Source organism: Gallus gallus, chromosome 1, assembly GCF_016699485.2.
Source record: "Gallus gallus isolate bGalGal1 chromosome 1, bGalGal1.mat.broiler.GRCg7b, whole genome shotgun sequence".
Lineage (NCBI taxonomy): Eukaryota > Metazoa > Chordata > Aves > Galliformes > Phasianidae > Gallus > Gallus gallus.
The window spans coordinates 66,162,596-66,188,597 of NC_052532.1; the positions used below are offsets into that span (position 1 = coordinate 66,162,596).

The window sequence follows — 26,002 nt, forward strand, 5'->3', positions numbered from 1 at the left end:
GCAGTTTACAAAACAAATGCCTATTCTGTAAGTTACACAGCCTGGCTGTTTGTTGGTCTTCTGGATTGCTGCTGCCCATCTGACTATATTCTCCTTACTAAATATGCTGTCAAAAGTATGCCCTTACTTCAAAGAAATGTTTTTATCTTTATTTTAACAAAAAAAGTTCTCTTGACATAGAAATATGTAATAGCAGTGGCAGTAAGAGTAACATTCTGCTGATGCACAGCACACTACAACTAGGAATAAGTTGTTGGCCAATGATTTTTTTTTTTTTTTTTAATATACAATATTAATTACTTCCATTGAAGGGAACACTGTTCATCTGCAAAGTTTCATCCAACAAGCTTTTTCCAGAAGATGTTATCCAGTTTCCTCTCCAATATGCATTCCTTATAGTCACTCTATTTCAATTACTGTCATATGGTGTGAACATGATATATATGAATATGTAGGCCACTTGGGCAGTTTTCTAGTTAAAAAAAAAAAATCTTCATTTGTAAAGAGTAGGCAATCTTAAACACACAATTTGCAATGATATTTTATCACAGAAACTAATAGATTTTACTAGCCTCTGATAGGAAGTGTCTATAGATAAGTTCCTACAGTTACATCCTGTGGAAGGATTGTCTCCTTGTTAAGGCACAGGACAAAGGAGCCGTGAGGTCTAAGCTCTAATCAAGAGTTTCCTATGGCCTTCCTGTGACTGGTCAGGAATGGTCAGTTGATGTTCTGGGTGCTGCTTCTTGTCTTGTTAGAATTTGACTAGCGTTACCATTGATAGAATTAAAAAATACTTTTCAGAGAATACTGAACTTATTAGCATATTTAGAGTGCCATAGAATGGTTGCTGTTTTTCCTATAAAAGCTCCTATCAGTATGAACATAGCTGTACTTTACCTAAAGTGATTATCCTACCCATGGAAATTTATTTCTAACAAAACTCAGAGGTGCCACAAATTGTACCTACATTTCTGACTTTATCCACTGTTTCACCAGCAAAGCAGGCATTATTGGAATGTACTCCAGTGATGATAGAAGCCTTTATTAGTCTAAATAGAGACTTAAAATTCATTCAGTTTTTCAGTGACCTGGACTCCAGCCTCGTTTCTGAATGCCAGGGATCCCCAGCTGGTCATACCATGGAAGTTCCAAATTGAAAAAAAGAACCAGCACATTCAGTGTGGCATGGACAGAGCAATCCTGTTGACTACAGTGGGATTATTCTCAGGAATAAGGACTCTGGGCCTGGAACCAGAGAGATCAGCTACCAGAATCATATTTTATGGAGACTTGTGGTTGCTGATTCTAAAAGTAATGTTTTTCTAATATGAGAGAGATGGTAGTTACAAGGCTGTGTTTGTAACTTGCATGCAGTAAGCGTATAAATGAAGCCTTGTTCAGTTTGTGAATGCTTTACAGTTTTTCTAATGAAAACTTGTTTTTCTTAACATTTCTTTCTAAGGAAGTCTCAGGTTTTCTAAGGCTAAAGAGACTTTTAGATTGTCTAGTCTGACTAAACAAGATGTAGAATATTATTGAGCATAATCGATTCCTTGTTTAAACTTTATCTTCCAGAAATACATCTGATTTTGACTGAAGCATCAATAGTCAGAATCCACCATTTCTCTAGGCAGTTCTGCCAAGTGCTAGCAACTCCTAACTTTTAAAAGGAGCACATTACTTATCTGTTAATTTGCAATAGTTATTGTTCTTTCATGATCCATGATTTGCTTACCTCTCTTCCTTCCCTAGACTAAATGGTGAGCACAGTTAGGATGGAAGCTTTCAGAAGTTAACTGAAGTGGTCACAGAAAAGAACAGTTTAGCTTTTCAACATTTAGTACATCTTCTTTAGTCCCTGTCTGGTTCACAGGTTTTGGGCAAATTCATCCAGCTTAGTATTTTTCACCTGGTGAATAAAGGAAACACTAGTTCAGGCAAGGTCCTCTACCAGTAAGAGTCATATCAGACCTGTGCACACCTCAGCACTGGGCAATTTCTTATCGGAAATGGATGTGGTAAAAATACTCAATAGGTAGAACAATAATAATTACCCAACTCTATTCAGGATTCTAATGAAGAAGAAAATAAAAACAAAACAAGTACATCTCAGGATCTCAAGTTGCAATGTCATAAGGTGAAAATAGCCCAATGTAAAAGCTAGCAACATCAAGCACTGAACTGAGTTAAATCTACTTCACGGTGTTTTTTGATGGGTTACATTTTAAAGGAGCGTATTAGATTTGTGTTTACGTATTGTCTCTGTTTTCTGAAAATCTGTTTTCTGAAAATCTTGGTGCAAACAAATGATATTTAAAGCTTTTGCTGAAGTTTTGAACATACAAATTAGTGTGTTCCTTTGAAACGTGTTGAACTGAGAATCTTCGAAGGAAACTCAGACACAGAAAAGATGAAAATTTGGCATCTGTGCCTTTTAGTTACATAATGAAGAGAGAGATGAAGAACTTTTTTTTATAGATCCAGAAAGAATTGCTACTGACCATTGCCAAAGGCAGCTTTAATTCTAAATTTCTATAGTTGTCTTTTTTCTACATTGCTTCTACTTTTAAAAATCTGTTTTACAGTGGGATGTGTCAAATGTTGAAGGGAATTCTTTTCTTCTTTTCTTCTAATTTCTTATGACCTTTTATGATTAAAGAAAAATCAACAGAAACACAACAAAACCTAACAGATCCAAAATTAATTCTTTCTGCCATAATCAAAAACTTTGCATGCCTTATATAAGCGCAACATTTAAGGTAGGGAAAATTAAATTAGTGCATTCTGGATGAGAGAATCTCAATGTATACCATTTTTTTCCCTGAGATTATGCAAAAATCAAAGCCATCAGGGCTGTGAAGTCAAAACAGGGCCATTCATGTGTATATTTTTAATGATAGGTCTTAGAATGACACAGAAATTGAAGTACTGGATCAGTCAGCAGTTCAAATATTTAAGCACAGTGGTTTGTACATTCATCACTGTGCTAACTCCACTGAGGAATGAGTTTATATCAGAAACAAACTCATTGCAGTATCACCTGTCTCTCTCTCTCTCCCTCTCCCTTTTTTAATATCAGCTCTTAATCTCTAGTGTTCACTAATAAAAATATTTTAATAAGAGATAATACAGTAAACTAAATGTCTATAGGTGCTTGAATCAGCTATCTCTGTCTGTGTAATTGCTAACACTTTGTTCAACCCTTTTTAAAATCACTATTAAATCTCATTCTCATTTTCTGTATTAATAGAACAAGAATTCATTTTTAGTGTAACCTCAAAGCAGTAATGAGCATTGTTAACATGTAACAACAATGCCCAAGGGGAAAGTTTTCAAAGCCGGTCTAACCTTAAGGCTTTTGCTATTGATGTACTACAGAGTCATCAAACCAAGAGCTGTTAGAGCTAGTCCATTTGGAGAGTTCAGCTGAATATTTCTGTTTAATATATTGGAAGAATTATAAATGGTTTTGGTGGTGACCTAGGGAGAGTGGGAATTTTTTGTTTAATAGCTTAAGAACAGAGGGGCAATATTATAAAAATAACTGTACCTCCTGCTTTGTAGTATCATATCATGCTTTTGTTCTGATGATTTTGCTTCCATACAGATTTTCATAAGAGGTTAATGAGAAAACATTAACAAGGCACGCAATATTACACATGGGCAGGGGAGCCCACACATTGTTATGTAGTTATAAGCAAACAATAGATGTTACTTTTTAATTGCTTTTTCAGAAACCCAGTACTGCCTCCTTGAAGACATATTATCTATCTTATTAAAAGCAGATTGTTATCCTTATTTATGTATAGTAAGAAAAAAAAACAAGTTAGCTAAAGCTACAGTGCTTCATTGATTTCAACTAGTTTCAGTTAAATACCTCAATAACAGTAAACCAGCCAACAGCCTACAGTTTGGAAGTCCTGTATGAGTTGTAGTGGAGTGAAATGACTCCTAGAATGCTGGAATTTGAGACTGGGTCTTTAGGTTAGCTATAGGTTGTCTTTAGGTTAGCTACAGGCTTGAGGAGGTCCTCTTTGATGTTTATCTTGAGAGGTTCAATAACAGTGTATTACAGCAGTGATACTTTTTGCAATCTTGATTTTTTTACTGTGAAAAATAGATGGATATATTTTAGGAGATGGTCAGATATTTTAAGAGAGACTGATTCCTACACTGTTGAAATCTTGATGGTGAGGTAGAAATGCTCATTTGTTTGAGTTCAGTTTGTTTGTGAAGTGAACGCACAGATTCTTGTCACATAGCTGTCTTGATTCACAGCACTTGGTCACACCAGTGCACTTTCCTTGGGTATAAGTTAAAGGTCATCCTGTCCTATAACAGCTAACTATCAACAGAGAAGCTCAATAATGTCAAAGCTCAAAAATATTGACAGTTTAAGAAATGTACTGCATGTTATATGTTTCTGTCTTTTTTTTTTTTTTAATGGTTGGAACAATCCTATTTGTAAAATAGGAATCAGACCGTTGCAGTTTCATAAGATAGATGTTTTTTGCTTCAGAGCTGGACATGATGTTGCTTTTCAGTAGAATAGTTGCTTTGTGTACTAGGAAGGGACTTCATAAGAGGTTACTCTAACAAGAGACCTCTTATAAGGTTTTATTTAATGTTTATTTTTAATTTTCCAAATCAATTAAATAGAGGTGAGATGTTAAACCTGATAGCAGGAGGACTAAGTTTGTAAAAAGCATGAATGAAGGCTTTATGGGTTTTCTTCCCCCCCTCTTTCCAAATTACTCCACTCAACTCTCTTGTAAGAAAATCTGTCTTGAGGTATATTCCCTTAACTGAGAATAAAAAATGATTTGAATATCATTTTTATCATTTGATATCATTGAATATCATAAAAAATATTCCACTCATCTCCTAAAAAGATGGTTTTTCTCCTGGACTGTTGCATAGAGAAATCCATCCCCAATCCCTATTCAGTCATCATCTTGATTGCAAATGTTGTCAAAAGGGGGATTGATGACAGTACTGGAAGGAGGAGCAACACATTTCTCAGTGACCACTGGATTGGTGTTAGATGGTACTCTTGTTAAGAACCTTACCATGTTATGCAAGTATTTCATGTGACTTAGCGCTAATTATTCATTCTTTGAACCTCATCTGACGGCTGAAAGCTACTTGAAGTAGATCTTTACTTTTTAAAATACTGCCCCAGAGGCTTACAGAAATTTCTGGGAGACTGTCCTCAGCAGGTCAGTCCCTGTATGGCCTATCAGTGTTGGTTCAGGATCTCAAAGTGTCCGAACTAATGTTGTCGGTTTTACTTTTATTTCCGTGCTACACTTACTATCCAGTATCTAATTTACAGATTCTCAACACATTTGAACCCTTCCTGCTCAATAGTCATTTTACTTTCTTTTATCTTTTCTTTCTTTTCCACTGTTGTCTCAATTTGTTTCATCAACTCATGAGTAGGAAGCAAAAGAAAGGCAAAATCTTGATCCGCTTTATCATGACCAGAGTCTGATTATATTGAGTTATTCCCTAGCCATGCACCCTGTTTCTTAAACAACTGTTGCCCTTCTGATATATTAATTCATACATATCACTGACTTGATTTTCCTTGAATTGCTTGCTACAGATCTCCTCTGGTTCACACAAACCCTTGTTCCTTTCTCCCTATTGGATTTATTCTTCTCTTGAAAGAATGAATGGATATGAACTTCCACTGATAAATACATGCATCTGAATCTGTGACTGATTTGTGGCTGGATTGTTTTTGATGACTTTTATCTGTAGTTGATTTGCATCTATTTGGTTCTGGCTGGCTGAGGGTAACACATGGAATAAATGAATAAATAAATTTGAGGAAGAGTCGGGGAGAGAACAGATGAGTGAATGGGTGATAGGGAAGGAGAGTGAGACTAAACAGAGAGAGGAATAAATGGTGATTAAGACATACAGAAAAATAAGGAACAAGCAGTGATCAAAGTAGAAGAAGAGATTAAAAGGATTCAAAACTGAAAGGAATGGGAAGTCTGAAAAGAATAGAATGAGTGAAAAAGAAATAAGTGAGAACTTGGTGCCTGATTACACTTACAGGAGTAGAAATGGGATGCTTTTAATTACATGAAAGGGTTAAGATTATTTACCAGTGAAGAGGAGAGTTTGTACAGGAAACCATGGAACAAAGTCCAGGGTTGAGATGATGTACATGCATTACTCATTTCTTCTCCACTGAGTTGTCCTAGCCTTGGAACAGTAAATCTTCCTCATTTGATTAAGTTAAGTCTTTGCTACAGGACCTACGTACTCTGAACTCACATGAGCGGTGTTTCTTTACCTTTTGCACAGCTCTATGTGGAATACTCCCATTAAGCTTAGTACACTGAATCCTCATTGTCCTCTTTCAGATTTGCTGGGATTGGTTAGCATTCCATTGTGTCCTCCAGTCTGACCTTCATTCTATAGTCAGCATTTGCAATCATTAAAAATTATTAAAAAATAAAAATTGTTATATAAAAAAAAACAACAGCAAAATAACTAAACAACACAAACAAGGCTATCTTAGACTAGCCATATTGAAGATCCTATATTTTTTCATGTCCACTTCCATGTTCCTGCATGTTATCTCTTGTCACATTGCATCTCTGGAGCTCTGTTAGCACCTGAAGGCAGGGTGCATCGCTGCTCAGTATTAGACATTACACGTGTACTGCACAGCACAAATAATACATAGCGTGAATCTTTGAAACTGAATCTGAGGACTGAAAGTCTTTGTTATTACATTACCTGTTCTCTCAGGCATCCAACTTCTATTTGGCTTCATGTAAATTTCTTACTATTCACAAAGCATCAACAACTGCTGCCCGCCTTATTTTATTTTCTCCACTTTTTATTGAGAAGTCAGTGGAGCTTCCAGGCACTGCCAGTTTGCCTGTTATCTCTCTGCTTCTGACCACTGTCTGTGAAACTTTTAGTGTAGTGCTTAACTCAAACAGGTGACTGTGTTTGTAATTATTCACATGCTAATATTCAAATAAGTGGGTAAAGTGCCTCACTGGTTTGGTTTTAAGGGAGTAAAACGTTACCATGCTGTATCTGTTTTCCGTCTCTCACCAAAAGAGTTCTTAATCTTGACTAGAGCTTCCAATTGCTAATGGACGGCATGTTACCAACAGTATTTTTATATTTATATGTATTGGTGCTCCAGGCCCATCTAAGAGTGGACTTCTACAATAAATGCAGAACAAGATTTTGTCATTCCCAGCCCCAAACACCTTACATATGCATACAAGACAATCACAGAAAGAAATGTGAAGAAATGTAAAATGGTAGCGCAGAGACTGACATATCAAACATGGTGTGAGTTTCACAGTGCTCAACGCATATTATTGCTGGAGATGCTGTTACAGCTGAGGCCCCTCAGGAGAGGAAGGATTGCCCAGTGGTTCAGGCAAGCCATAAAGAATAGCTTTTGTTACTTGCTTTGAAACCCTGGACACACGTGGAAGCTGGGACACTTCTCATGGTGATGTCTGTCATTCATCCCCTGAGGAATGAATTACAAAATTTTAGATGACAATTCTTGACTTGAAATATGCCAGTGTGCCAAATAAAAAAAATACCCATCAGAACGTAAAGATAAAATCTACAGTAGGAGAAGTTTTTGGAGAATTATTTATTGATGATTTTTTCCTCTCTCTCTCTTTGTCTCTTTTTGTGTGTGTGTGTGTTTTTGCTTTTACAGCAGTTGTATGCTGCCCAACTTGCTGCAATGCAAGTATCTCCAGGAGGCAAGATACCTGGCATATCCCAGGGTAACCTTGGTGCTGCCGTATCGCCTACCAGCATCCACACAGACAAGAGCACAAACAGCCCTCCTCCCAAAAGCAAGGTACTGTACCATAATGTAGGCCCTGTGGCATAATGTTACTGACAGTATTGACACTGGCATGTACATTTTTTTCTGACTGTTACCTGTGTGTCTCTCAGCTTTGTTTTCATGATGCCTATGTGAAATAAGTGAATATTCTTAGTGAGTTCCCTTGCAGTGCCATAGCTATCACACTGTGATTCCCTCCATCTTCAGTAATGGATAGTGTGCGTGGTGACAGGCCTTCTGTGCCAGCACACAACCGCCATTTCCTTTCAGGACTCCAAACTGCAGTCCGATCAGCAATCTAGAAACCAGTAGGGTATTTCAAAGGTAGCCAGATCCTGTCCTGGGGCCCACTGGGAGTTCATGGAAGAATAAGTCTCTGAGGCAGTGTGCGTTCTGTTGCAGACTAAGCTGAGATCTGCTTATACAGCAAAGGGGTCTGATGAATAGTCTTAGCCATAGCTGGGCAATCAGGTCTGCACTCACTTAAGAGGTCGAGTTAGCAGCTTGCATTCACAGCTGTATAACGCTGACAGTGCTTGGCCAGTTATAGTTATAAAAAAACACATACTACATGCAAGGGAAGACGTGCACAGCATACACCTCAGCCAAGGAAAAGTAACCAGTCAAAATTGAATGGCACTTCTTAGTTGTTGCAAAATAGGAAGAATTTAGCTAAGGAATGCAGGGAAGAAGCAGTCCCATTTGGGTGACAGCAAGAGCTTGATAAAATTTGTCCTTTCTATTTTTTTAGTGTCCTCTAGCACACTGTCCATGTCCTTTATCATGTCAGAAAAGATTCCTTGAATTGACAATAGTGTCTTGTTTTTTACCCTAACAGTGAAGTAGCCCAGATTAAAAATAACCAGACAATTGCATAATACCATTGTCAGCTCAGTGAGTCCAAGGATAAAATAGATGGTGTGGAACCAGGGCCTGTTGTGTTAACAAATCAATCTTTAGGCCGACATTTCTTCCTTTCCTCCTCTGTTTCTGGATTCCTGAAGTTTATCCTTGGCTTGGCCTTTTATATTCTGTAGAGCTGGGATCACAAAGCCATGCAGGGCCTGATGGTACTTTTTTTCCTGAATGTTGTGTTTATGGTTAACAAGAGATTTTTCTGCATTTTACGTGGGGTTTTTGTGTGTGGCTAGTGGCTTGCTAGACCCGCTACACTTAACATCCCTGTGTTGATTTTGGATCTCCTGTGTGCACGCAGGACTTCTGGTGAGATCTAAGGGGACACGGTATTTATTTTGTGGCAATTGTGGAATTTTAAAGCCTTCTGTATCTACGGGTAACATTAAGCACAACCGTCTTGCTGGCAGCTGTCAAGATCAGCTCTGTTCTCTCTTGTGTTTTATTGCTTTCTCATACTCCTAGGTGTCCCAGTGCCTTTGGCTTGCAATCTTGTAGGACACAAACAAAACTTACTTGCAAATTGCTGGAAAAAAAAGAGTGGGCCACAAGGAAAGGAAGGGGGCTCCAAAAGGCTGTAAAATTGTGCAGCGTGAGCCCTGTGATGCATGCTGTTTTCAATCTGCTGTGTGCCAGTTGGAGGCTCAGAGAGAGAGCGAGAGAAAGAGAAAGGATAATGCTGAGAAATGATAGAGTGGCTGTGACCTCCAAGCTCAGCCTGGAAATCCAAGACATTGATTTCACTTAGCATTCCTGCTGAGAAATCCGGCGGAGTTCAGTTGTAATAAAAGAACAAGATTCTGTTCTAATGGTAATGGCGTATGACAGACATACCACTTTGTCTGTCCTCAGCACCAGAGAGAGGAGAATTGGAGAAAGGTCACCTGACCCGCCTGTGGTGTGCGAATGCTATACTGAGCTTTGAACTCCAGCCTAGAAGCACAATTATTTATAATACTAAATGATAAAGGAACCTTTATAAAGCCTACAATAATTAGAATAAAGCTTATACAATAGTGCCATGGCCTGGCTCAGAAAACACGCTGGCAAATCCCTCATAGTGGCAGAAACTGAAGCTTATATGTTGAAACTATAAACACCTCTGTGTCTTTGTGGGTCTTCCTTGGCTTTTGCAGAGCATGTTTGTGTTTAACATTTTCAAAAACATAATGTTTGTTGTTAATTTTTTATTAATGTTTTTAATCTGTTGCCAGGGCATATCTGTCTGAGTTTAGCAGCCTTTTTTTTATTATTATTATTAACCCCAGCATCAACTTGGTTCACAAAGTAAGTCCGTGGTGGTCTTTCTCACTGTTACAGCATGTCAGACCTCCACAATGAACAGTTAATGCCTTAGACAAGCTCTCAATAGATGCTGTTTGCTGAATCTTTATTTTCAGCCCACAGTTTACACTGGCGCAGCACTGGAAATACACTCAAGTGTTTGGAGACAAGGAGACAGCCTTACCTGAGAGTGTGTCAAGCTCCTGGCAAACATCTAGGTCACTCTGAAAAGCTGTGTTTTTTCCCTCTTGTATAGTGTTAAAGTTAGTATGCTGCTCTTTGCAAGGATTCTTCAAAGTCGGCTTCAGCAGCAGATGGAACAACTGCTGGCTCTAGAAATGCTGAGAAGCATCAGAGGGAGTTTGCCAAGGATCATCCTTTAAATCTAGTAAGACTTGAACACATCCCCGAAACTCCTTTAAGACCTTGGCAACTCCCATTTTGGCAAACCTTTTATCAGCAGCCCTCACCAGTGTTTGAACACTGTGCTGGGCAGGCTAACCTGGCGTCTTCTGTTCTCTCACCCGCCTTTCGACAGATGTGACCTGGAACAGTCAAATTCACTTCCTAGGTTTCTGTACTGTAACTTTTAGGAAACCATAAAGCGGAGATGCCGTTATGCCGTGCTGTACACATTCTGTCAAGTTTTGGTTAGGAAACTGAGCTGGTGTCGTACATTCTTCCAAGAAGAAATCTCCGTGCCAGAAAAATTGATTTAAGAAACAGAGCTGTGGACTCTGTCCAAAAGAAAATGCGTGTGTCTTGCGGAAATGGATTTTAACACAGCTTCTTCTTGAGCAGTTTTAAAAACAGCCGGTATGCTAATCATACCATTCAAATTTACCAAGGCCTCCTCCACAACCCATTTGAAAAGCAACTATCTTTTAAGTTTGCCAAATTGTGCTGGATTTCCAAAGTCTGTCTTAAGCACATTTTGCCTTTGATCCTGTAAATGCTTGCATGCTGCTCAGCTTGGGTGCTCAAGGTGGTTGCATGCTCCCAAATAAGTAGGAGAGGACGGACAAAGGTGAAGATAATGACTAGGCAGGATAACTTAACCAACCCGTCTTGTGATTAACTTCAAACCTCTTGCTTGAACAGAGGTACCCAGGGTGGGAGGAGGGGAGGCACTGTTATATTAAATGTGTTTATCTGAGCAGCGACCCTTACCGTGGCACCTGGATCCTCACCTAACAGTTGCCGTCTTCACTGAGTTCAGATGAGGTACATCGTGCTCTTGAATAAGAACAGCAACATTACTCTCGCTTGTAAACAGCCAGGGCTCTGTTCAGTCTTACTCATTTTTTTACGTTGCAGGTATAAATATAGCATCTAGTGCCTGTGTGATGTACTGTCCTAGCCCTTTCCATGTAACCTTTCAAGTACAGTAATTCTGGAGTGAATTTTCAGTGTAGCTCATAAATGTAGCTAAATGATTCCCAGTACTTCATAGAGCACAGTGCGTTGTCTGTAGCATCTGCTGAAAAAAGGAGCACTTCACTGTGAAATGCGACAGAAGAGAATTCCTGGGCAAATTTCTTTTAACCTTGTTATGACCTCAACCCTAACCTTACTCACAGTCGTGTCTCCATCAATGGCAACAACACATGGATTGTTCAAATCAATTTTTTTGTTCTTTTCAAATACTTCTGGAAGTGATGTTACTATTTGCTCAGCAGTAGCACCTGGGAGTTGTGACAAGGAAAGGAAATGTGTTTCAGACAAGCCAGAAACAGCACTAAGCAGTTGGATATACACAGTCAGGTTCTCCTCAGCTGCAATATCCAGACAAATATCAGTGTGAATAATTAATTGAAGATGGTTAATTCTCATATTATGTGATCCCTCTGATCACCTAAGTAAACACTGGATTGAAAACTTTTCATGTCACCTATAGTCAGCAGTAGAATCTCACTTGAAAGACTTGAAGCTTGCCCCTCTACCACAGGACAGATGGGCTCTAAAATGGCCAGAGATTCTCTAGGGAAAGTTCTTCCAATTTGAGGAATATCTTCTGACATTTCCTGCCACATGCATCAGCTGTGTCTTGCATCCTTCTTATAGTGTAGGGAGGACAGAAAGGGACAAGCAGCATGTTTGCTCAGTTCTCACCAGTCAAGGCAAGCCTGGATGTGAAACTTGAGCTGAGTCACTGTTGATTTGATTACCAGCTATAGGTCACTCTGGAAGTAATGCCTCCTATTTCACTTCTGTGGAAATCACAACAGATACAAAGATCACAAAGAGCAAAGAGCAAAAACCCTATTTTTCAACATAGTCACCACCATTAACTATGCATTTTCACCAGTGATGAACAAGGCTGCATGCCATGCTTGTAAAAGTCTGCATGGCCATTCAGAATGTAGCTTGTCTTTCGTGGTGTTGTCACCACTGCTGAAGCACATCCCCCAACATCCACTGTTTGGTCCCCATAAACATTCAGCAAGCATCGATGAATGTCAATGGGTGCCATTTTTTTCCGCATGAAGAAATTCAATGCCACACTTTTGCCTCATACACACTTCCATGTCAGACACGATTTTGTGAGACTGCCCCTCTTCTGCCATCTGTCATGCAGCAACAACATGTAGCAGAACATTGGTGGGAAGGTTCAATCTCTACTGCCGTACCACCAACATCCACCTCTGACACTGTGGGGCAACATCATAAAATACATAAAACAGGAGGCATTATTTTTGGAGAAGCCATCATACATTTGATACCAGGAGCAAAATAAAGGATAGGAGCCTTTGGATATGGGAAATATAATTCAGATACACCATAGGCTGTGTTATTAGGAAAAAATAAGTAAGCTGTGGGGAGCTATGTGGGGATTTTCTTGTCCCAGTCAAAACTGGGGGTGAGACTGTACTTTCCAGGTTGAGTAGGAAATCTCTTGACTCAGGATAAAAATACAAAGAAAAAAAAAAGAAAAAAAAAAGAGTATCTGAAGGGAAGGAGAAGGAAAACAGCCATAAAACTGCCTAGTAATAAAAACACTCATCTGGATGATATTTCTGATTCTACTTCAAACAAATTGTTGACTTGAACTTCATTTTAGCTGACTACCCTAAGCAGCCCTGTCAGTTGGGTATGTTTCTCTCTTTTGTATGATAGCACAGAATGTGAAAATTCGTCCTAGGGAGATGCTGGGGAAAAGAATTAGGCTCCATTATGTACGTAGTTCCATCAGCTTGCTTGACACATCGAGCTATGACTATTGCACAAGCCTAGCTGATAAGTAGACACACAGATTTCTTGTATCCTCACATTTCCCAGTCCTCATCACGTTATTTTTCATGATTGAGCATGTTGCAGGAAAGTATTTATTTTTAGCTCTAGAAATAATAGCTACATTGCTGTTCAAATGCAGAAGGATATCTTTCTTTCCTCTTTGTAACACTTCCCTTTGTTTAATATTACTAAATATGTTTGGAAACATGAACTAAATGTTCTGCCCAGCACTGTGAAGTATGTCAGCTATAAAGAGGACAGCTGTGTCTTTATAAAGACGACTGATCAGTGTTGCATACAGGTGATCAAGTGGTGTCACTGCCTGTGTTAGATGGGGCTAAACTCTTTCTTGCCTGCGAACAGATAGAGAAATAAGAACCTGTCTGAAACTTGCCCTTTGCACCTTGTATACTATTGGCAATTACTGTCCTCTTTATCGATTGAAGAGCTCAGTAGCCTATCTAAGCAGCAGGAAATTAAGGCATTTTTACTTTCAGTAAAGGGAATACTGGGGTATTTAAGTGTGAAGAACAAAGTTCTCATTAAAGTTTGTGAGATGCGTTGTTCCTGCTACAACATGGGGGCTACATAAACAAAAGGTTTACCTGGCAGATTTGCAAGGCTCTTGTGTTTCTGAGAATTCCTGGGCTGTTAGTAATTCTTTATATGCTATTGATTAAAAATAAAAACCTTGTAAGTGAATCTATTAAGCTTTTCAGCACAAGAATAGCAGTTAGCACTAGAATATTATGTATCACTACATTCAAAACGTTCAGTGCTTGTATTTCTCAGTCCCCTTGTCAGTCCATCCAACAGGTTAGAAGTAGCTGTAAGATAATTAAGGAAAAGGTTGTAGTATGGATGCAGCAACGTATAGGGAGCTGGAAACCGAGACCTCATCTGTGTTATCTGTGCTATGCTACTTGTTGCTGTGCTGTTTCTTTAACATCAGTGTCCGTTCTTAATGGAGAGCTTGTAGCTAAATATCTCTTTACCTGGAAGCCTTTTTCCTTTGCTGCCCATGCTTTTAATCCCATAAAAACAAAATGTAGAATTGATGACAGAATCTTTGAGACTATTCTCTTCTTTGCTCTCCTTCCTATATATGACATTCAGGCATAGAAACAATGACTTTAAACCATTTGCCAGAGCACAATGAAGTGATGTGTGTTAATGGAACTTCTTAAGATGCTCTTCTAAAATAGCGAGTGCGTTCTGAACAATAAAAACAGCGTTAATAGTGGTATCTAAAAAGCAGCAGCAGCAACAGTAGAGACTTGCACAGAATTCTCTCTGCCTCCCACACCCCCTACTTCCCTAAAAATGAATTAAATACATGGAGGGGCTTCTAGGATGCTTTTTTAGATTAACTCTCCACGGCTGTATTTCCTGATACCATGCCTGTCTGGCAGGAGCCTGTTTCTCAAGCCGAGCTGCCAGTAAATCAGCCCTCAGTTGGGCTCAGTTGGTGTTTTTTGTAATGAAAACTCAGAAGAAAACAAAGAGAAAAGGGGTGGAGGGAGGGGGGGGGCAGAATCACGCTCTGAAATCTGCGCTCAGAAAACAAAGGCAAGTTACACAAATTAAGCAGTACCACAGCTTTTCTGAAAGAGATCCTCAGAAATCAGATGGGGAGCAACAGAGATGTAAAGGGAAGTGTTAATGACAAACCTGCGATGTCTGCTTCTTAGTAATTCATTACTGTTACTTGCTGCTAATGCTCTCCTTTACTTGCTTTGAATAGGGTGGGAAGTTGGGAGTGTAGGGCAGGTAGATTTTTTCTTTTTTGGTTAAATGGTCCACAACAGTGGCTTAATGCTGAAGCCTTAGTTATTGCACCATGCACTGTTACTTTCAGTCCAGTTCAGTTTCAGAATCCTTCAGTGTTCAGGAGTGCTGGAACCTGACATTTGGTTCCAGCTCTCTGTCTTATTCTGGAACTTAGATAGCGTTGTCTTCTGCCAAAGCTGTATGACTGGCCTGCCCATCCTAGAACAAAGCACTTGAGTGAGAAAGAGCAGTATTTTGTGAGGCTGGGGGGCTCCCAAATAAATGTCACACATTTGAAATGCCACCAAGTTAGCTGTTGCATCAATGTTCCTGGTTGGTCATGCCATCTCAAGAGTAGCAGTACAAGTGTTTAAGGAGAGCGGAATCTGGAGCTGCATAATAAAAAAGAGAAAAATTAGATTTTTCTGGCTGCAGTGTTTTTGTTGAACATCCTCACCTTTTGGCAGCTGAAAAATACTTAGAACAGGTTATTCCTGCTGTGGAAGGGGTACTAACCTTGAAGAGAAATATGTGATGTTCACCTTGGGAGGTAGCATTTGTTACTAACTCAGATTCTAATACGATCAGTCTAGCTGCTTCTAGAAGTCTGGCTTTGTCTGCAGAAGAGTCATTTGCTTCCGTGTTATGTACTAAATTTGAAATTAATTCCTCTTTACACATTCAGGCAGAATGCAATTCAAGCTAGGCATTAAAGAAATACATTTTATGATACTCCTATACCCACTGCTGAATGATTACCATAGCTCTACATCTATTTTTTTTAAACTGAAACATGTTAATCTGTAATCCCTGATAGCAGTGGATAGTTGAATAGAAGCAACGCTAGCAGCAGAATAGAGGAGTCCATTTTATTTTCAGAGGCAGTTTCTTATGGCTTAGTATTAGCTCTAGAGTAGTATGAAGCGCTTGGCAAATATTTCAGTGAAGCTTCTGAGAACAACATGTTTGTTCTACAAAGTTCATTTTGACTTGCTTAGTGTAAAATGAAATGGTGGGGAAAAGGGTTTCAGAGAAACTGTGTGCAAATCAGCAATTTAGAATATACTCATTTCTCAGAGCAGTGAAACTACATGTTGTGATTTTATAACAGGTAGTTTCCTTAAAGTCCTAGCTCCTTGAAGTCATGTGAATAAAAAGATTGAGGCTATCATGGGTGAAACTTAATCTATCTCAGAGGCTTCAAAAGTAGCTACCAAATAAAACGTTATCTATGAGTTATTATTTAAATCAAGTGGCATTCGTTTGCAGTCCATAGTCATAGAAGACTTCATGCTGGCAATTCTACTAGGTCGTAACCATTTCTCAGCAAAATTACTCTTTCTACCATAGTATCTCCTGGTAAAAACGCTTTAGTAGTATCTAGAGACAACATCTGAGAACATTCGAGGAACATTAGAGACAGGCAAACTGAGGCAACAAATATTGTGGGTTTTGAGATAATTCGATATGAGCTAATATATGAAAACAGTTATAATATTTTGATCTCAATCATGTGCTTTTATTCACTAATGATGCCGAATGACAAATTCAAATGTGTACTTTTAGTACTAATGAATGAGTTTAGTTTCTGTTCATTTCATTTCAGTTGCTACATTTTTCCCTGCTGCTTTCAAAGGAAAGATAAGCTAATGCCATGACTGGCATATCTGGAAAAAAATATATTGTAAAGAAAAAAAGTCTTTGTTAAAAGATTGCTCCGTGTCTTGACGTGCTGAGTGTATGAGAGAAAGACCTCGTCACTTAGGGGACCGCTGCAGAGAAGGCTTTCCAATTTCCAATCATGATGCTACAGAAAGAATATACATTAGAGTGCGTCATTAAGTTATTAGTGCTTCTTAAACTTTTTTGAGTGGATGTGCCAGCACCTGCTAGTAGATTTAAAATAAGAGGCCATTTCTAAGAGCTAAGTGTGTTTGGAGATGTAACACATGGATTTGTATGGGCTTTCAACTGACATGCCAGGCAGTGACATGTCACGTCATGAATCAGCCACATCGTGTTACAGGATTTCAGGCTAACAGAACACAACAGGAGTTATACAGTGACAAACACAACTCAATGTGACATATCCACAGGAAAACTGGCACAAAAAGCTTCTTAAAGTTGAGTTTCAGGGGTACATTTATTCTTCCAAAATGCTCCAGAGAAAACTAAGAGGCACTGTAGCAGAAAAGGGAGGCATACAGTGACAGAATTACTAAGGTCGTTTTAATTCAGTGTCCAATTAGGAAGAAAACATACATATATGTAACTATTCTAGAGAGTATTTTTTTATGTAAGATCCTTGTGAACTTCTTTCTTTCCAAAGGTAACTCTCTAAGGGCTTCAGTCATTCCAGGTCAGTGATTATTTTTATCCTGAACCATGCTAAGAGCTGTGCAGACTTTAGGTTACCGCTGTAAGTTAATATATTTTGAGTTTTACTCTTGGTTGCCTCAGTAAATTTTGAGCCCTTCTGCTCTAAACTCCGTTGTTTTTTACTGCTTTGCTTGTGGTTCGAAATGACCCCTTTTGTGCCTGTTTCTAATAGTCTGAGTCTTCTTTGAAATAACCTTCCCCTTTCTGGATACTCTTATCTTATTCTAATGTCCGCTGAAAATAGAGTCAGCAATTAAAACTCCAGGATGAATTAATTCATCTCATCATGTTTGCTTTTTTATTCATTATAAATGTGTAGATAGCCTATGCTTTCAGTCTTCTCTGTAAAAGGCACAGACCTAATTTGGGGTCAGGGAAATGCAACACATACATTTGACTGAGAAATGCATGTCAAGTAGCATTTCATTTGCGATACCAGAAGCTAAAATGGTGTCCCATGACTGTTTGACCACTACATTCTACATCTGGATTTACAGTCCTTAATTTCACAGCCTTGCTAATAAGAATTTCTCTACACAAAATGAGTTCTTCCAGTGAACTGCAACTCATAAGCGGGATGATGTGGTGTTGTAATACCCAGGAGAATCACCGATGTACCAAACAAGTAAAGTTTATTGGGGCTGGCTTGTGAAAAAAGATGACAACCACAACATTTTGGCTAGACTAAGTGAGAAAATTGCACAGACATTCAGAGGCCTATGGACCAGAACAAACTGAACGGATACTTTTTCTTCTGTGTTCGTTACAAAATGAGCAAAATGTTCTAAGAGTGCCAGAAACCTGGTTTCGTTTGTGAAGTCTCACAATATTTAGACCCTGGCTGGAGATGCAGAGTACCTCTCTCTGGGGGATCCTCTGGTGTCTGTTAAAATGTGGGAAAGCATTGGAGGCTTCTCCTGACATGAGAGATTTAGAGCATCCCCCTCCACTACTCCATTGTATATTCATGCAGTTGATGTGGGACCTTTGATAGCTTCATTCCATCATCAAACGTAGAGAAGACTGCCTGGTGCTCTCAAGATAGAGATTAAGACTGCCCAACATGCATGCGTGCATACTGATCTTGTGTACACTCACACGTGCACACACACACCAAATTTTGAGGCTAAAAATAATCCCAAAGTTGGAAAACTGTTAAAGACTGTTCAGGCATGACATCTGGAATTTCAAGGAGATGCAGGATGTCTTGCTACAGCTTTTTCTGCACTATCGTTCTTTGCCATTGAAAGGTTACAGTCTAGAGCTGAGAAGAAGGATTCTCATGATGCTGTCATTTGGGACTCACTTTGTAAATTGTTCTGGACTCAAACAGAAGAAAATAAGGCTATATAAGTATATGTTGTTACTAATGAAGCGGTGAAATTACACTAAGTATGTTATTGTTTTGTCTTGAACATAATTAACTGGTGATACACACGTTGACTCAGTGCTCTTAGGATTGGTGCCCAGAATAATTCAGAAAACATAGCAGCTTTAGTACTGGAGAAAAAAGAGCAGGGGGAAGGTCTTTTTTTTCTCTCCTGCTCTTTCCTCTGGATAAGATATAAAAACTGCCCAGAGCTGGCCCTGTTCAGAAACAGTGAATCAGCCTCTTGGAATTTTTTTTTAAGATGTCAGCTTCCCTCTCATACACTTCGGTGAAGACAAAGAATGTCTTAATGTCTGTATTGAAGTTATCATTAAAATAAAAAGAGATCTGTAGACATCGGCTATAAATCATCTAGAAATAGCTTGTGGGTAACCTTTGACACAATTGAACCTACTTGAAATGAGCTAGGGCTGGATTCATTGCCTTTAGTGAAGCCAGTAGGTGGACTAAAGGTCTCTTCTCCCCCTCTCTCCCTCTCTCTTTCCATATCTTACTGTGTTAGCTTCTGGGAGGTGAATTTGTTCTGGCTGAGTGATGGAAATGCATGTGGATGTGTTCTTAAATAGACATTTGTTTTATGTCTGAAAAGAATAGGCCAATCTTAACAGTGTGATGCTGGGGCTATTTGAAAGGTATTTTTAAGGCAGTTGTCTTCTTTCAGCGTCACAAAAACTATTTTAACCAATTGTTTAGGCTTGAGGAACAGCATGGAATATCTATTGTGTAGAGATGCATGCATGTTCTACAGAATTAACAGGAAAATGGTTGATAAAAATCTGCCTAATTTTACATAATAGATTTTTGGCATTCTTGTGATCTGACTTCAGATCCATGCTGAGCTTCTACAGTATAACAGAAATACTAGTTTGCAGTTGTTAATTTTGATTTATAAGATGCTAGGTTTTAAAAGGAGCTGAAAGTGTTCAGCATCTCATGGGGACAAACTATGAGTCTTACTAATGAATCCAGCAATTAGTGGTTCATTGTGCCTGCCAGCAATTTGGCCCTGATATCGGACCTGATGGTGATTTCATTTTTGCTGGTGTGAATCAGGAATAGGATCTGAAGTCTGTTCACCAAGGGGGGCTCAGTAGTTCTTCAGCACTGTTCTGCTTGTAATCTGCATTCAGTACTGACAGCAGCAAACAAACAAAAAAAAAAGGAAGTACAATATATTTCACTTTTAATTATGATTATTAAGGCTGATTAATATGTTCGTTCGAATTACTATATAATATCAGTAGTACTCATTACATTCAAAGAGTTTGAAGTGGTGGCGTCCCCATTTATTATAGATAAACATATATATGATGTACGTCAACGCTACCTAGAAGAAATCCTTTTTGAAAGTGAATGGATATATTTTCTCCAATTGTATAAGTAGAGAATTGACACAAAAGAGGTGGCCCTTTGCTTTCTGTAGCCATTTGCGTGAGTGCAAACCACTAACATTTGTCTTTGGTACTACTTCTTAGTAATTTTTCAAAGATGTCAGTGACTGTGCAGAAGAAGATTAGATAATGAGAAAGTTTGTTGGAAAACCACAAATTGAAGTGCAGTCTCTTCTGGTTCCTGTGTATGACACAGATAAAGATGTGACTGTGGCATAAGAACAGGAACGACCTTTGCCAAGGTACTCTCAAGTAGTTAAGCCTCACATATGCAATGATGTGTGGGGTATAAATATTAAGCAAAAAATCTTTATTTTTCTGTAAGTGCAGTACCGGATGATGGAGAACGTATTTGCTTTGAACATTCCATACAGTATGTCAAACTCCGTCCCGTTTCTGGAACTGCTGATTGGATTTCATCTTACCACTAAAAGGAGGTGAAATTAAAAATATCCAGCAAGACAGAGCTGTAGAATCATTTTGATTTTAGCGATCTGGGATGTTGTTAATAACATGCAAACATTAAAGATGGATGAGTTTTATGTTGATAGTTTCCCTTTGAAAAACTATTAGTTTGAAAAACAAATCGTCAGGCAGGTCATATCTACAGTTACAAAACATATTTTGACACTTTTTGTACAGTTGTGTCTATCTATAAATAAGAACAGTGCATTTTATCTTTGCACTACTTACTTGTAGTGCTGCATACGTTCCTGCCTCTTGGTGAGGACTGGAGACCTACGCTACATGAGATAGCCAAAGTCAGAGAAAGCACAGGTGGTTTTTGAACAGATTTTCTTAGACCGCTGTCAGTTGTCCAAGCTGTTTGAAATCTCTTTTCTTTTAAGCTTTTTTACTTGTTTCTTCTAAAGTTTTCAGCAGCTGTGGGTTTTTTGTTTTGTTTTGTTTTGTCTTTTTTCCCCCTGAATCTCACAATCCGTGCAGCATTTTTGCTTCTCCTGCCTGACCACAGCAGGAAGAGGGGGCTGTTGCTAATTTGTTTTGATATGGTACGCTTTGGTCTGTATTCTTTTTGAAATTAATTCCTTTTGCAGGTGTGGGGTTAGAGGTGGTGGTGTGCTCCCAGCGAAGGTGTCATCCACCACAGAGAGGAGGTGGGAGGCTTTGATCAGTGTGGCTTCTGTTTTCTTGTTGTTCATTTAAAATGTACCAGTTTGTAATGCTGTTTGGCTTTGCAGGTCCTTGTTTTATTTCCTTCCAAGTCCTTCCCTGTCCTTTCAGGTTTTGTTGTTTTCATTGCTGTTCATTCTGCTTAACATTTACTGGGGATTATTTACTGGAAGGTGATGACTCCAAGTTCAATTTCAGCAGCAAACAAAATCCAGTCTAATGTCTATCTCCATTTTTTAAACAGCTTTTTTTAGGGGAAAGGGGGAGCATTATTAAGGACAACGTGTTGAGGCTTTTGGGTTTTATAGGGACAGAATTCTGTAGCAAGGACTTTAACAAAATAAAAACCAAACCAAAGCCCAAGCTGCAAGGCATCATGCTTCAGGGCATGGACCACTTCAGTTTCTACCCAGCACGAGTTCACGAATACATGCCACAGATCAAATTATCTGACAGCTATCTTCTTCATTTGAAGCACATGGATGTTTTTCAGAGATTCAGTACAGTATCCAAACAAACAAAAAAGTGGAACACCAAACGTTGGTTAGAATGAGAGTGGCAATTGCTCTGTTCTTATGACTCAGCTATTTGCACGCTATGTGAGATGAGGCAAATTACTTTGCCACTTTGTGCCTTATTCTTCCCATTTGTAAAATAAGGCAGAAGCTGTCAGAGTAATTATGAGCTTTAATTAATTAATATTCCTTTCAAGCACTGGAGAAGTGATTTTTTTTTTTTTTTTTTTTTTGCACTTGACTACTTGCCATACATTTCAATGGCGGCAGTCTGAAAAAAATCACTCTTTCTAGTGAGAACCTTTCTCTTGTCCACCACAACTTCTTGGTCCTCTCTAGTGGTTTCTACCTCTGGTGAAGTAATGTACATGGTTTAAAATATGAAAAATTAGTTGCTAGCTTCCCCTATAGATTTGTTGTATCTGCAACATTCCCTGCTGGCCTGTGCCTGAGTGAGTCACGCTTTCTCCTTAGAGGCTGACTTGAGCTGTCTTAGAGTGCTTCATTAATAGTGTTATGCCAAATAAATAGGTGCAGCAGTGATGCGAGAAATACAGCTGAACGATATTTATTAGAAGCAAAAAGCTAGAAAAATTCAAATATGGTCATAAGTATGGACCAATAGAATTCCAAGTGGCTATTCTATCTCTACATTGACTCCTGTATCTTTAGTAACTACGGACCCTTCTCATTTCAAGCCAAACATGTCAGGATTTGCTCAAAATGAACTTTCCTGAAGGGTTTTGTTGCTTTTTTTTTTTCTTTTGGCAAATGAGGCTATGGAGTTAGATTTTCTTTTGCTCAGAGATGCAGAAAAAGAAGGAGCTTTTCCTTATGAGATGCAAGCGAGTGCTGAAAGCCCTTTGTTCCTGCAGTTTTGTTTTGTGCTGTACTGAAAATCCATGCACTGGCTCCTGCGCAACACTTACTTCAGCTTGTTTTGGTCTAGCTGAAGAACAAGTACCCAAGCAGCAGAATAACAGCCATAGGAGTAAGTCAGTTAGTTTTGTATGGATTAAAATGAGTGTTTGAATTTTGGCTCTGATTTGGAATAAGCAACCATAAGTCAGGTTTCTCTTAGAGATCAGTGTAAGTGAAAACTCACGATCAAGCAAAAATAGCCCAGAAATCTTGTACCAACCACTTTTCTCCAACGCATTGTGCTATTTGTCTGTGGAGATTACAGGGAAACTTCGCAAGGATGGTGGGCGTTTTGGCAATCCAAAGCCAGCCAGAAGCTGCAAGTATGGTCTGGAGGATGCATCTCTGAAAATTTTAGAAACTAAATGAATGAGTTTTGAGTAAACACACACAAGTCTGCTCATTTTGCTAAATTGTGCGCCCTGATGCATTCTGTTGGCCAAACAGCCTGTCTTGAGCCCAAGGAGCCCCGAGAGAACTAGGCCTCATTGTAGCACTTGCCTTTCCTGAAAAGTTTTTAGAGTTGCTTTTAGAGTTCTGTGTGCGCAGTCCTGTCTGTCCAGAAGGTACACAATATTCTGATTGTGTTTGGGTGTAGAGTTTGAGGAGGATTTAGATAGCTCCCTCCACAGACGTGGGTTTTAGGCTGCTCTGCAACTACAACAGCCCATACTCTTCCATGCCTGAGCTAGCTGGGGGACTAAAGTGGTCCTAGGCTTGCTGGCATTTGGCCTTCAGTTATTTCTGCGTCTGTATTCTGTGTGTCAGAAAATAGTGATACTACAAAGTAATTGCTGTGCATCTGAAGTTGTGGGGAGGAGAGGGAGCCACGCAGCCCTTACAGACTTCCATCTGTAGAGCCAGGTCATTTTGCATGCTCTTCTTTTGATTTTCCGGAGTCTGTTTGTGAATCCTAGGTACAATTTCTGGGAACAGTGGTGCCAAATGCAAAGGGAAAACCACCCAACATTTCTCATTTGACTGTGACAACACATGGATGAGACAAAATTGAATCTTGGGTTTTCCAGGGCAGCAAATAAGTCCATGTAGCTACAGACTTCTCTCCTGGCAGTGAGCTTCCAGTAAAGAAAAAATGAAAGGGGAAGAAGTTAAGGATCTTTCTGACAGGACTACGTCCCCAGACAGTATCCTCACTGGTGTTACAGAAAACAATCCCATGTGTCCCCTGTACTATAAAACAGAAGAGATGAAGTTTGTGTTCTTTGGCCCATGAGCAGCAGTGGAGGCTGTGCATTAATACTCGAATGTACAAATCTGCATTTGGGAGTAATTTATTTCTTGAGTAGTCCCCTAAAAGAAGCAGCTGAGAGAACAAAAGCAAAGTTTCTCATAAATGTAAGGCAGCTCAGCTCCTCCATTTGTTTGGAGTCCTATGAGTACTATTCCAGCAGTGTCAGTAAAGAGTGGAAGCACTAAGTGTGGCTGGGTAACACGTGCTAAGTCCAGGAAGTGCCCGGCTTTTGAGGGCAACACATTAAGGGAAAGATACTCAGCAAAGCAATATCATAAAAAATCTGCTCTGTGCAAGGACAGAAAACCAGGCTGAGATGTTTTTGCCACTGTTATGGAACAAAAGATCTGTGCACTTCGGAGGAGCATGAAGGAGGGAGACAGTTCTTTCTAATATTTGCCTTCGATCTTATCTTTGATGCCTTTTCCTTTCTGAAAAGTCTGCTCGTACCTTCTGCGTTTGGTGCTAAAACTCATGGGCAAGAGATACTGTAAGATAAAGTGAAGTTTCTGAACCTGAAGAGTAATTCTGTTGTGTTTATCATAATGTAATGACTGAAATGCCTGTTTATTTGCTTGCATCTCTTTCTTTCTGGGTAGTTAGAGAAATTTCCACCTTTGCAGGAAGGGACACATTATTCTTAATCAAAACTTGAGAATGTGGCAGGAGGAGGTGCAGCTGCAGATGAGCATTATCTAATTCACCCATCCTGTCATGTGAACATCCCTGCTTAATTTAATACAATTATTTCATCAGTGAGGATAATATCAGCAGCATGGCTCATTTATACAACACGTTTCACAACTGCCGTTACCTCTCGGCTTCTTATCATCACTACTGATAATTTCACCATGAGTGGCTTCAGAGGAAGGGGAGGGGACGTGAAGAAAGATGCCAGTATCTTTGTGTGAGTGTGTGGACAACAATAGTCTAGAAGGGACAGCAGTGTTGAAGGATTTTATTTGCTTGTATGCTGTTGCACCTCTGTTTCTGATACGTGTTGGTTAGAGGTTTCAATGGATGAGCAAGAGACAGAATGGATAAACCACTGGTGAGCTGCCTACTTCAGTGTGCAACAACAGCATCATTGCCTTCTGCCCCAGCCACACCAGTGAGTGCTCTGTATTTTGTATTTCTATTGAAATGAACATCTCCAAGAAACAGAAGCGAGGCTGGGGAATGAGGCTTTGTTTTTGGTGAGACAGCAGACATTTTTTTTTAGAACCCCCCTCTCCAGCTCCTTATTTCTAACTCATTTGGCTGTAATTTGTACTATCAAGGTCATTTAAATAGGCAGTAGGATGTGGTAAATGTGTTCCCTGAGGTCAGGAAAAGCCTCTTTAGTAGAGCACGTTAGGCTGTGCTTATGCCAGGTCATTTAAGCACATCTGTATTGACAGTCAGATGATACACAGAATATTTTGTAATATTGTAAAAAACTGGCAACCTGGGCCTTCAGTGTGTGCCACAGTGGAATACAGCACTCGGTTTTAAATTACAGTACAATTATTCAGTAACTGTATTTTTAATAGTATTCTAATCATTAAAATATGTGAAAAGAAGTGAGATTATAAAATTCAAATGAATCATCTGAGTTCTTCCTCCCAACACACCTTCTTTTCTTTCTCTGAGACTGCTTCATTCATCTGGGCTATTGGCCTTCTATTCAGTTCTTGGTGTTAAAATAATGCAGTTTTTAATAAATGATTTAGAGACATTCTCAAGATCAGATTTCAGCCTCTTCAGACATGTACTAATTTTTTATCTTAGGAGGTAGTAAATAGAGGCAGCTTGACTGAAACATTAAAAAAGACACCAATTCAGCCAACTATTTGTAACACTGATTCAGACTCTGCTTACCAGCAGTATTTCTGCTTAAACCTTGCTTATTAGGCACTTTCAGGATTTCTAATGTCTAATGCTTAAATATGAAGGTTTAAAGTTATACAAATCCAAGTTGAATGA

The 26,002-nt window shown here is 39.1% G+C and overlaps 1 protein-coding gene across 26 annotated transcripts in view; it reads left to right on the top strand.

Moving 5' to 3' along the window:
- Window positions 1–26,002, top strand: part of SOX5 (SRY-box 5) — a 641,599-nt gene that overhangs the window by 573,849 nt on the left and 41,748 nt on the right. For all 26 annotated transcript variants that reach the window (NM_001397975.1, NM_001397977.1, XM_046939364.1 and 23 more), the window contains one exon: window positions 7,721–7,867. In NM_001397975.1, coding sequence (NP_001384904.1) covers window positions 7,721–7,867 — 147 coding nt within the window. The remainder of the gene's footprint in view (window positions 1–7,720; window positions 7,868–26,002) is intronic.